General features: G+C 39.0%; 1 protein-coding gene across 19 annotated transcripts in view; it reads right to left on the reverse strand.

Moving 5' to 3' along the window:
• Window positions 1-13,844, reverse strand: part of KLHL13 (kelch like family member 13) — a 406,437-nt gene that overhangs the window by 14,058 nt on the left and 378,535 nt on the right. For 15 of the 19 annotated variants that reach the window (XM_021080433.2, XM_085008247.1, XM_085008249.1 and 12 more), the window contains 2 exons: window positions 11,038-11,170; window positions 10,295-10,491 (listed from right to left, as the gene is read on the reverse strand). In XM_021080433.2, the coding sequence (XP_020936092.1) occupies window positions 10,295-10,491; window positions 11,038-11,170 (330 nt within the window). Of the gene's footprint in view, window positions 1-10,294; window positions 10,492-11,037; window position 13,844 lie in introns of all 19 variants that reach the window. The other 4 variants (XM_085008255.1, XM_085008257.1, XM_085008256.1 and 1 more) reach the window with 2 other exon arrangements.

Here is a 13,844-nt window from a genome sequence, read left to right on the forward strand (position 1 = left end):
ATAGATCAATGATCTAAAGAGAATTCGCAAACTACCCCGACCTAATCCAATAGAAAGGTGACTGAAAGAAAATGATCATTCAAAGTCAGTAGGTTGAAAGTTACTCTAAGAAACTATGTTATTATGCCACGGGTGCGACCCTTAAAAAAAAAAAAGCAAAAAATCATAATCATCATCACAGGATAAAACAATCATATGCCTCAACTTTTCATGCAGTAGCAATCACATTATAAACATGAAAGATGCATGAATTATGTAATAAATTGTTTTGGAGTAATGAAAAGCATAAGTCATTTTATATATTAGCCTAAATATTCATCAATAAAAATAGAATAGGTAAAATGTGATGATTCAAAGTAATATGAAATAATGAAAGTAATGGGATAAACGTATGTGCTTCTCATCATGGATTGATTTCAAATAAAATGTGTACTGCCAGTGTGGCACACTAAAAACAAAAACAAAAACAAAAAACAAAAAACAAAAAAAACCCTATGTTATAACCTGACTATGGCCAAAATAATTACTTTTCTCTCTCCTCAAAAAAAATGTGCCCTCACCAGCCCCTGCCCCTGGCAAATACTAATAAAAATCTGGCCAGATGGAAGTTCTGGAAAAATAGAAAGTTGTTCTATTATGATTCATCTCAACCCACTTCTCAGTCATGATTCTTAACTCAGCTAGCAGATCCACAAACAGCAAAGCTCTACTCCCCGATCCCTAAATTTCTCTTTCATGTCAACAGGCATCATTCATCACCATGATTCATTTTGATTCCTCCAAAAGTTATTGCTTAGAGTGAAGATAATTTCATAGGGTGAAGTTATTCTTCACATTATTTATGTAGAAATACAAGCAAGGGACTCTTGAGCGTTGGACTGAGGGTTTCTACATCGAATTATTCCTGTAGTTTAGTTGCCAGTACGTATGACGATGGCTTGCACCACAGTTTTCAGTAGCCACTCTGTTTACTCTCAGCATACTCTAGCTCTGCCTGGCGTCCAAGTCAGCCCCCCAAACTTCCCTGGCACAGAGTAAAATGTACCAAAAACAGAAGCCATGAAAAGGAGAGAAGCTATGGAGAGGCCTGTCTTCAGCAGGAAGTCTTTTCAATGCTCTAATAACTGCTCGGTTAAAAGTGAAAACGGGAAAATCATATCGGCAAATGTTATGTAAAGCATAAAACACAAAAATGAGCCTACCGCACAAATGTCGCAAACACAGAGACAGGTCACAGGCAAAGGACTCAAATTTTTTTTCTTAATTTTGTCAGGGGTGTGTTCACAAATGTCACGTAAACCTCATTGATGCATCTGTTATTGTTAACAGATTGGTAGATGATTAAGAGGAAACTGGCTAATCCTTCTTTTAAGTTTTTATTTAAAAGCTGAGATGAGACTAAAAGCAGGACTTCTGTAACAGCCCAGTTATGATGTAATACCACTGAAAGTTCGAAGGTCAGTATATGCACATACAGAAACACACACACACAGACTGAGGGATTTTCATAGACTTATCACTCAAGAAAAAATTTGAACTCTTTCAAGCACCTGATTTGTGTTACAAAAAATCATCAAAAAAAAAAAAAAAAAAAAAGGTTTTTTTGGTCTTTTTAGGGCTGTACCCACAGCATATGGAGGTTCCCAGGCTAGGAGTTGATTCAGAGCTGTAGCTGCCAGCCTGCACTGCAGCTCACCACAATGCTGGATCCTTAATGCACTGAGCAAGGCCAGGGATTGAGCCCGCGTCCTCTTGGACACTAATCAGATTGATTTCTGCTTAGCCATGATAGGAACTTCAGAAATCATCAAAAACTTTAAATGGTTATTATACTTATTGGCTATGTATTACTTATAACAGAAAGGCTCTAGGAAAAAAAAATTTAACAAATTATGGGCCTTTTGAAATACACAGTTTAATACTGTTCAGTACTTTGGTTAATGAGAAACATATTTTAATCCAGTTTTAGGCATGGCAGGTTGGTGTGTCACGTAATTTTTTTTGGCCATGTCAAGGGCTAGCAGAAAGTTCCCAGACAAGGATCAAACCTGCACCACAGCAGAGACCCAAGCTATAGTAGTGACAAGGCCAGATCTTAACCCAATGAGCTACCAGGGAACTCCCTCATACAATGTTACATTGTGGAAATGAAGTTATAGTTAATATCTCAGTGCCCAAGTCATCCCAGGTTTAAGGGATTCCTGTTTAGGGTAATAGATCCACTTTCAGAGGTAAATAAGACATAGTCTTTCCCCAGAGCAAGGGTAAATTTCACTTTGAAGATGCTGGCTAATATGGATAAGCAAAACTTGATGAAAACACAAATATATTTCCTAAGTATTCAGATTCTTATCATTACTGATATGATGACAAATAAAAATAACAAAGAATGTATACTTTAAATGGTCAACATGATAGCATCAGTTGTTAGTCACCAAATTTAAATCTAAATTTGTAGCGTATAATATAGGCTAAGATTAACGATTAGAAACCAAACTGTCTAAGTTAGAAATGAGATTGGAGTTTCCGTCCTGGCACAGTGGATCCATGAGGATGCAGGTTGAATACCTGGCCTCACTCAGTGGGTTAAGGATCTGGCCTTGCAATGAGCTGTAGGGCTTGGATCTGGCATTGCTGTGGCTGTGGCGTAGGTGGCAGCTACAGCTCCGATTCAACCCCTAGACTGGAAACCTCCATATGCAGCGAATGCAGCCCTAAAAAGACCAAAAGAAAAAAAAAGTAAAAAAGAAATGAGATCAAGGTATTTTGTTCCTTCTTCTTTTCCTTCTTCAACTGAGAGAACACTGTAAACCAACTATAATGGAAAAAATAAATTAAACAAAATAAAGGAGTTCCCATCATGGCTCAGTGGTTAACGAATCCGACTGGGAACTATGAGGTTGTGGGTTTGATCCCTGGCCTTGCTCAGTTGGTTAAGGATCCGGCGTTGCCGTGAGCTGTGGTGTAGGTCACAGACAGGGCTTGGATCCTGCACTGCTGTGGCTGTGGTTTAGGCTGGCGGCTATATCTCTGATTTGACCCCTAGCCTGGGAAGCTCCATGTGCTGCATTGTGGCCCTAAAAAGACAAAAGACAAGAAAGGAAGAAAGAAAGAAAGACAGACAGACAGACAGACAGACTCAGATAAGAAAAATATGTAATAGGAAATTAATTTTTGTGAAGTATATGTAATAAAAGCTAAAACTATAGACTCTAGGAATTGTATAAGCACAGTTTAGAATTATAGTTAACATTATAAGCAGATCAAAATAATGGAATAATGGTAAACAATTTTTGGAAAAATACAAGATTATTCAATTATAGTTCATTTCAATCCATGCTTAGTTATGTTTTTTTTTTTTTTTTCCTCTTTTTGGCCACATCCACAGCATGCAGAAGTTGCCAGGGATTGAACCTGTGCCACAGCAGTGACAACACCAAATCCTTAACTGCTAGGCCACCAGGGAACTCTGCAATCCCGTGATTTTTAAAAGTGCTTCAGGTAGCATATTCCTAGACATTTAGCCTAGACAGTATTAAATAATGGATATCTGCAGTAATATAACACATAATGCAATTCATGTACATAATACATTTCATTTTTAAAATATAAATATTAATTTAAAGCTTATTTAAAGAAACTCATGTAGAAAAAACTCTAATTTCATCCTAATATATGCCCTGGCCAAAATTCCAAGGAAGAATTATTACAGAAGTTAATCCAAATAATTACATCAGAATTTTAAAGGATAGAGATGCAAAAAAGGACAAAATTTCTCAACCACTTATGACAACCAATATTATTTTAAAAATAATCAGGGAGTTCTCGCCGTGGAGCAGCGGAGACTAATCTGACTAGGAACCATGAGGTTGTGGGTTCAATCCCTGGCCTTGCTCAGTGGGTTAAGGATCCTGCGTTGCCATGAGCTGTGGTGTAGGTTGCAGTCGGAGCTCGGATCTGGCGTTGCTGTGGCTGTGGTGTAGGCCGGCGGCTACAGCTCCGATTCGACCCCTAGCCTGGGAACCTCCATATGCCGTGGGTGTGGCCTTCAAAAGACAAAAGACAAAAAAATAAACAAACAAAAAATAAATAAAAATAATCAGACGCGGCTCCGATTTGACCCCTAGCCGGGGAACCTTCATATGCTGCAGGTGTGGCCCTAAAAAGCAAAAAGACAAAAAAAAAAAGTTCCCTTGATATAAATTATTATAAATTATTCTACTGTAATCAAACAACCTTCATGGTCATCTTAAAGTCAGTTCTAAGCGTCGTAATTTTCTTTTTCTTTTTTTTTTTTTTTTTTTGTCTTTTGTCTTTTTGTTGTTGTTGTTGTTGTTGTTGTTGCTATTTCTTGGGCCGCTCCCGCGGCATATGGAGGTTTCCCAGGCTAGGGGTTGAATCGGAGCTGTAGCCACCGGCCTACGCCAGAGCCACAGCAACTCGGGATCCGAGCCGCGTCTGCAACCTACACCACAGCTCATGGCAACGCCGGATCGTTAACCCACTGAGCAAGGGCAGGGACCGAACCCGCAACCTCATGGTTCCTAGTCGGATTCGTTAACCACTGCGCCACGACGGGAACTCCAGCGTCATAATTTTCAATTCGCATTAACATACTGGCACTCATTGCTGCAATGTTAAATTGTTCAAATCACACCTGATGTAGCTAAACATTGTGATTAACATGATTTGACATTTTAATGACAAGTTTCATCAAAAATCTGTGATGTAATGTTGTTGAAGCTCAGTGTCTTATACAAAAAAATTCCTATTTAGAAAAAAAAAAGCAAATATCTGTTTTTGTACTCTTAAGGGAAACACAAAACTAAGAAATCAGCTGGCAAATTTTGGGAGACTCCTCAGACATTCAATATATGAAATTCTCCTTGATGTTATCTAGCTTTTTAAAATGACAGCCTACGGAGTTCCCATCATGGCTCAGTGGGAAAGAATCTGACTAGCATCCATGAGGACGCAGGTTCTGTCCCTGGCCTCCCTCCGTGGGTTAAAGATCCGGTGTTGCCATAAGCTGGGGGTGTAGTTTGCAGACGTGGCTCGGATCTGGCATTGCTGTGGCTGTGGTGTAGGCTGGCAGCTGCAGCTCCAGTTCAACCCCTAGCCTGGGAACCTCCATATGCCGCAGATGCGGCCCTAAAAAGACAAAATAAATAAATGAATAATAAAATAAAATGACAGCCTGACATCAACTACAGCCAATGTAGAGAGAGACAGCACATCCACAGAAAAAGACTGGGAAGAAATCAAACCAGCTACTTTGGCGTGGGATGGGGGGGTAGAGGATATAAAAAGCCATCTTCTCCTGGGTCTTGTTGCACAGGTGGGAACATGACAGGACAAGGGGAAGGGGCTGTTTGGTAAGAAGAAAAAAGGGAGGATAAAGAACCAGACAGAAACCTTTCTCTCCCAGTCTTGTCTCTCTTAAGATGATAAATAACACTGGAGGTGAATGTTGATGGGGTGTCCAGCTTGGAGAATTCAATGTTCTTATTCCTTTGCACTTTGAATGCACTTCCCCTACTGGATGTAGTATTAGTTATTATAATGGTCTTTGGGGGGATGAATTGCTTTAGGCCCAGGCTGAGCCACTTGTTCCCCTACAGAGTCCCAGATAGCAGGTGGTTAAGAGTGGGCTGGTTAAAGTTATCTGCAGGGTTGATATTTGGAATATCTGAGTACCACTTAAGCAGAATAGAGGCTTGACCATAAACCACCGGTATCTGGGTACTGCTTGCTGAATATCAGCCTTGGCAATAAGGAAGTCAGGATTGACTTGGTGGGGAAGCAGTTTTGATTTATTGTAAAGTGATGTATACAACTTTAATTTGCATCGAACCTCCCTCAAAGCAAAAAAATGATCTGGAAAGACATGTTTATTAATTTTAATGGATAAATCCATTTAGGTTAAATAAGGAATATGAAATGTATGTACGAAATAGGAAATCCTTATGTCAAAAAGAACAGTTTGCTGCTGCTATCATCATATAACGGCAAAAGAAGCTGTCTTTTCCAATGACTTGATTCCTTTCATTGTTCCTTTGAGAGAGCCAGTTTTCTGCCACAAATGTGCCTCTCTTGTTTTCCTCTGTTTCCCACTCTTATTTTTGTTTTGTTTTGGCTGCCCTGGGGCATAGAGAGTTCCCCAGCCAGGGATGAGATCCAAGCCACCGCAGTTTCAACCTTCGCAACAGCTGCAGCAACGCCAGATCCTTAACACACTGTGCCGGGGGGCAAGGATCGAAACTGCATCCTGGTGCTGCAGAGACCCCCCTCCATCCCTTTGTGCCACAGTGGGAACTCCTGTCTTTCACCCTTTGTTACCCCAGGCACCTCAATAAACTTCTCTACATTTCATTCTGATCTCCCCAACCCGATCAGTGACAATAAATGTACGGGGGAACCAATGATATACCTGTATCAAGAAAAAAAAAATAAACACAACTTTAAAAAAATGGGTTCAAAGAACGAGTACATGGAGTCTAAAGCACAAGGACATCTTCATTCTCTGATTAAATATGCTCTTATGTAAAAAGAAAATGGTTTCCTGCTCACTTTCATTGTTTTGTTTATTCTATAGAACTGTACATTCAAACTGCAATATTTTCAGTTCGATTACAAATGTCCTATTTCAGCAACCTTACATTAAATTGGGCTTTGTGGGCTCACCTCTAATCCTCCATAACAGTAACACTGTGAGGAAAATACTAGATGTCACAAATTCCAAGTAGCAAACAAATGATAATCAAATAATGTGACCATAACTTGTTTGTAAATCAGAGAACGGCTGCAAGGTATTTAGCATGCTGCAGGTAGGCAATATCATAGGGACAAAAACTAATGTAATTTTTGAAGGTTTGTAACTAGACAAAGGTAATTTTCCATTATCTCCATGATACATGACAGTTAATGTTTTTAGTTTTACAGACGATTTTACCTACTCTGCTTTATATCCCTCACTGTCATGCTTTCGTTCTCTTTTCATAGTCCTCTTTTCTGTAACTACCAAGAAAATAACACAGTGAGAACAAAAGTGCCAGATTCTATAAACTATAATACTAACTATGACATAAGAGAAAAGTATTAGTACAAAGGAAAGCAAAGGTTGGAGGGAAGTGGTTCTTGTTTTATTGAGCCTGATGCTCCATTACAGAAAACTGATGTCTCTCTCCCACCAAAGACAAGTGTGGCTTTACTATCATATTCACATTTATCCTTCAGAATTAATGTATAAATGCTTTGCAGATTATTTGCTGGGTCATATTTTATGTACTGCTGCTCCTCTTCATCCACACAAATGGTTAAGAGTGGGATAGAAGAGAACTGTGTTCAAAACTCATTTTTCTTTTTAGAAGCTCAAACCCAAGTAGTGTTTTGATTATGTGAACGGTAATCACACGATACCATTAAAACATAAATCGATTTCCTCAAAACGTTTGGGTTAAGCCCACAGTCATGAAACTGTTATATTTTAAAATTATCTGTAATAACTTAGCTTGTGGGAGAAATAAAAATAAATCCACCTTTGAAAAATATTTGTTATCTTTAAACTTTCAGTTTACAAACAGGAAAGATACCCAGGACTACTGCTTTTCCTGATTCACTTGATTGCTGAGAAGGAAAGGGAAAACAGAGTTTAAGCCTGAACATTTAACTGAGATATGGAATGTGTGAAAGAAGGATAAAGGAAAAGTTGGATTTTATATAATCCTTAAACTAATAGTCCACCAATCTTTTTCAAAAATTATCATGGATTCTGAGAGGGAAGATTTCCAATGTAAAACCACATACATAGCCTAAGCAAATAGGATAAAAGATAAGTAAATAGAATGATACTAAGAGGGGAGTTCCCTGGAGTTCCTGTTGTGGCGCAGTGGAAATGAATCTGACCAGGAACCATGAGGTTGCGGGTTCGATCCCTGGCCTTGCTCAGTGGGTTAAGGATCCAGCGTTGCTGTGACCTGTGGTGTAGGTCGCAGAGATGGCTCTAATCCGGTGTTTCTGTGGCTGTTGTGTAGACCAGCAGCAACAGCTCCGATTAGACCCCTAGCCTGGGAACCTCCACATCCTGTGGGTGCGGCCCTAAAATGACAAAAGACTTAAGAAAAAAAAAAGGAGGGGAATTCCTGTTGTGGCTCAGCGATAATGAATCCAACTAGTATCCATAGGATGTGGGTTCGATCCCTGGCTTCACTCAATGGGTTAAGGGTCCAGCATTGCCTTGAGCTGTGGTGTAGGTTGCAGACTCGGATCAGATTCATTGTTGCTGTGGCTGTGGAGTAGGCCAGCAGCTACAGGTCCGATTCGACCCCTAGCCTGGGAATTGCCATATGCTGTGGATGCGGCCCTAAAAAGCAAAAAAGAAAAAAAAAGAAAAAGAAAAAAGAAAACAGGTGTTCCTCAAAGCTCATGGGCAAGAAAGTTCTAAAACTGAAAGAGTTGGAGCAAATGATACCACAAGTAAGCTTTGTCAGGGACTCGCCTCTTGTCCTTTAGAAATGGGCTTTAGGATATATGTAGTGGACACTAGGAATGAAGAATATAATCTTTAAGATAGTATTAAGTGTTTATAGAAATAATTTTCAAAGGGGTAAAACATACAGCTATAATAAATATTTCAAGGAGGTTCAGGAACTAACATTCTAATTACAGGAAATATCAATATTGCAAAAACAATGATATCACCTTGAAATAAACTTGTTTTGAGTTATCTAGAAAATTATTTTCTAATACTATTATTTTCACAAGTATATATTTATATAACTCCATAAATCAGGCTTTACCCAGCTTGGTTCTTTTCTTTCAGACTAAAGAACTGATCACAACCAATACATCAAGTTATAAGTACCAAACGTGGGTATCAGACAGTAGATCAACAGTGTCTATGGCTAATGACTATTTCCAAGGAAATGATGTCACAGTACCTTGTTTGGCTCAGGACAACCAAGTATTGCTAAGATCAGTGTAAAGCAATGTTAAGAGTTTATAAATGGAAGCATGAAGTGTTACTAATTTAAAGGTCCCAACTAAGACAAGGCACTGTCCGCAGGAACTGGGTGACTGTGAGTAGTTAGATAGTAGTTATACATGTCTTCTCTTGTCTATTAAAAAAGGCTACAAATGACTCAGTAGGTGATGTGTCTCTATGGAATCAAGACTTATATCTTTACAGATTACACATAGGTGTTAGTGCATCTCAAGATCCAGTTCCCATATTTAGGAGTTCCCTTGCGTCACAGCAGGTTAAGTGTCTGGTGTTGTCACTGCAGTGGCTTGGGTCTCTGCTGCGGTACAGGTTCCGTCCCCGGCCTGGGAACTGTTGCATGCTGTGTTGCGGCAAAAAAAAAAAAAAAAAAAAAAAAAAAAAAAATCAAGTTTCCTTATTTATTTATTGCCTTTTTAGGGCCACACCTGCAGCATATGGAGGTTCCCAGGCTAGGGGTTGAATCCGAGCTACAGCTGCTGGCCTCTGCCACAGCCACACGGGGTCTGAGCCATGTCTGCAACCTACACTACAGTTCACAGTCATGTTGGATCCTTAACCCACTGAGTGGGGCCAGGGATCGAACCCATGTCCTCGTGGATACTAGTTGGGTTCATTACCCGCTGAGCCACAACAGGAACTCCTGGTTCCCATATTTAAAGGAAGAAAAAAAAATATGACTCTTTCTTTAAAGACTTCTAGAAGTCTTTTCCACTGAATTCCATTGAAGAAGTCTATTTGTATAAAATCATTAAATGAATAAAACTGATTAAACTACATAACATTATCAAACAGGTTAGAAATATATCATTATCAAACACTATTACTGTCCGAAGTCATATGATTACAAAGAAGGCTTTTTTTTTTTGTTTGTTTGTTTTGTTTTTTTTTGTCTTTTTAGGGCTGCGCCTGTGGCGTATGGAAGTTCCCAGGCTAGGGATCCAATTGGAGCTGTAGCCGGCCTACAGCCACAGACACAGCAATGTGGGATCCGAGCTGCATCTGCGACCTATACCACAGATCACGGCTCACTGCAATGCTGGATCCTTAACCCACTGAGCGAGACCAGGGATCGAACCCGCCATGACGGGAACTCCCAGGAAGGCTTTTATTAAATGACTCTACAAAAATGCACCTGTACTGTTTTCCCTTTAACATCCTTCCAGATCATGCACTACATTGACGCCTTTCTCTAATGGCCAGAGTTTCACGTCTGTCCAATGATTCATGAATCTAAACAGGCTATATCAGAGTCCACCATAGGAAAAAAAAATGAAAGATTTGAAAATGTCTTACCCCAGATATGAGAAATACTTTGCAGAAGTCCAAAACTGGCAGAATCTGTAGAAAACTGGCAGCTTCCAGTGTGTCTTGAAGGTTGTCCATATTAAGAGAAAGCTTTGCAGTGTAAATGAAATCAATAATTTTCCTTAAACCGACTTTGCTCACGCCATGAAGCTTAATGCACATTAAATCTTGTTCTTTCATTCCACCTTAAATAAAAAGACACTCAATTCAATGAAGGTGGATAATTTAATTAAGGTCACACTCACTTCTGCTGCTAATTAGATGCAATAAAATCAGGAAAAATTTTACTCTGTGTAAGCATTCGCATCAGAGGCAGGCTTCTGCATATTTTACAGTTAAAAGAGTACTTAAAAAGAACTAGCTCTACTAATGGATGTGGCGTATGATGCAAGTGCTTCCGAAATAAATATTCTGTCGCTTCAGATCTTTTGATGGATTAAAGACTGTATCAGTGGCACTGTATTAATCTCTGATGGCCCACTCAGATATGTCTCTGGAAACGCAAAGCTATGAAACAAAGGTGAATAGAAGTATAAAAAAGGTTCATCCACTTTTTAAGCTAAGAAAGCACCACCCACAACCACATGTACTGAGTGTCTATTCCTTCTGAAACCCTTTCCTGTAAAGACACAGCCCCAAAGAACTGAACGTTCCTTTACCAATAAGAAGATTTAAGCATATATTTTTCATGTTGTTTTAACATGGAGGCAGAGTTTATAAAGGCAAGCTACCTGTGAACATGGCCTTGAAGTAATCACTAGCAGAGGCCATCATGACTCTGTGCACAGGGAAGGCGTCATCTGTGTCCCCTGGCATCAGGGTCACATCACAGAGCAATCCTTCAAGTCGGAGCTGGTCAAACCCCTACAACAAGAACATGAGATAAGCCACTAATCAAGGTAAAGTAAGCATACAAACCTCTGAGTGTCAAGATTCTGTTGACATATTAATGTGTGGGGAACATATTGAGAACATGAAGCCAATAGAATAATTACTCAGAAGAAGAAAAAAACCGAACAGCTTACTTGACATGTGACAATGTACATTTAATTCACTGTAGAAAAAAGATAAAATTAAGATTAATTTAGATTAAGAACAAAGAAGGAAAGAGTATAAACATGCACTTATTTAGACAACCATTGGCTTTTACCTTATTTTGAAAAAAAAAAAAATATCATGTATACATTCATTTTCCCATGAGCAGAATTAGGGTGTTAGACTAACAGTCCTTTCCACAATAATATGTTCAGAGTCCTTTTATAGACACCTTGTGTTTTCGTTTGCTTGTTTGCTTTTTTGAGGAAGAAAGGTACAGAGCATGTGTGCTGCTGCAAGACAGGAACTCCTTTCTACGAACTAGATTATTCCATCTCTTATAGAATTAGGAACTGTCCTAGCTATCTTTACACTTGGTACAAGTATACCTGCTGCTGCTTAACCAATTATCATGCACATTTCAAGTCTGGAATTTAATTATCTCTGGGGAAAGAACAAAAAGAGACCAGGCAGCTCCAACATGAGACATAACTGTCCCCAAATGCTTCAAGTTTAGTGGCGAATTAACAGGCCGGCACCCACAATTCAGAGGAGGGACAGGGCTCTGGTGATAAGAATGCCTGTTGATTAGCTCTTCCATTCACTCCCTTGAAGATCCCAAACAATGGCAAACAGGCAGTTGCTCCTCTGGTCTACTCTTGGAAGAATGAAACACTGAAAGATTATAATAGGCTGGTGAAATGCACAAAAAGGAGGTAGTACACAATTTAACAATGAAGCTCGAAAATGAAAATTTTTGCAAGATTGGGTCTGTAGTTTCAAAAACAGAAATATAGTGTTATAAAAAATCATGAAGATATTTATACAAATTACTTTCTAATGTAATAATGTAATACAATAAGAACTAAGAGCAAGGATTATTCTATCCCCTTCATGCCTTAATGACCCCCCAATCAAACTTTTATTTAAAGTTGTGTTTCACGGATTTAAGAAGCAAAAGGCACGACGTACTGAAGAATGTAGTTTTAGAAATATTGATCCTGCACATATGTATAATATAAATCTTAGTCTAAACATCTTCTCGTCATAATTTTTAAATTACTTTTTAAGGAAAATACTTGACTCTACAGAACTAGAACTTCAAAGAGATAATGTGATCCAGCCACTTTCTCTCTGGAGAGGCATATAAATATTTTTAGAATAAAAATATTTATACATTATACATATACGTTAGAACAGGATTATGTATCGTACTTTTCTCTCTCCAACAGTGATTGACATATGTTTTTGTTCAACAAATACCAAATCTTTCACAAATGCCCTTTTTCCTTTGTAAACACAAACAGTATATACTCCACTCTTCAATATTTTCCATTTTCCATTGTTAAATCATCTCCTATCCCTGTTATTTAGAAAAGTAGACGTAAAAAGATGTCCATTTTAGGGGAATATTTTCATGCAGAAGGCAAACGTGGCTCTTTGAAAATTCACATATGGAGTCTAAAGCGCAACAAGTTTAAGGGGATTTGGAGTTCCCTGGTGGCACAGGGGGTTCAGGATCTGACATTGTCACTGCTGTGGCTCAGGTTTGATCCCTGGCCCTGGAACTTTCGCATGCCATGCGTGAGGCCAAATAAATAAAGAAGTGAAAGTTTAAGGAGATTCCTTCCAAATGCAGAAGAGCAAATGAGCAATGGGAAGTGCTGACTGCAACCACTGCAGGTGGAGATGGGATGGTCCAGCAATTGAGGAGGGAACCATCAGCTAGAAGAGTTGAGGGGCTGGGATGTTTAAATTCCCCAGTGCTTGGCACACGGTTGGCACTTAACAAATGTTCAATTCATGTTTGAAAAAACAAATCAGACTTTACCCAGAAGCCTCTACTTGGTATTAAAAAAAAACACACAAAACGTAGAACTTGAATTTTGTAACAATCTCACTAGAAACCAGGAACTTTACTTGTGAAACTACTCTCAGTGATAAAACAAAGTATGCCTCTAGTGCTTATTTGTGGTAAAGTGCAAAGGCTAAGATGAGAGAAGAGTAATGGAAGCAGGATTTGAGGAGAAAAGATTGGCTCCCAAGGGCTTGGCTTTTTTCTCCTTCAGATAAATTGCAGGTTTAAAAATTTTAAATATGGAGTTCCCATTGTGCACAGCAGTTTAAGGACCTGGCATTGTCTCTGTCATGGCTTGGGTCAATGCTAAGGCATGGGTTCAATCCCTGGCCTGCCTCAGTGGGTTAAGGATCTGGAGTTGCTACAGCTGTGGTGTAGGTCGCAGCTGTGGCTTGGATTTGACCTCTGGCCAAGGAACTTCCATATATTGTAGGTGTGGCTATTAAAAAAAAAAAAAAAAAATATATATATATATATATATATATATATATATATGTTTGTTGTAAAAATACAGAAAGATATAAAATTGAAAACTAGGAGTTCCCGTCATGGCACAGTGGAAATGAATCCAACTAGGAACCACGAGATTGCAGGTTCAATCCCTGACCTTGCTCAGTGGGTTAAAGATCTGGCATTGCCATGAGC

The sequence above is a fragment of the Sus scrofa genome, chromosome X (assembly GCF_054392235.1).
Source record: "Sus scrofa isolate SSC_HxYL_T2T_F1_AM1 chromosome X, Sscrofa_HxYL_maternal_Yorkshire_Landrace_v2.0, whole genome shotgun sequence".
Taxonomy (NCBI): Eukaryota; Metazoa; Chordata; class Mammalia; order Artiodactyla; family Suidae; genus Sus; species Sus scrofa.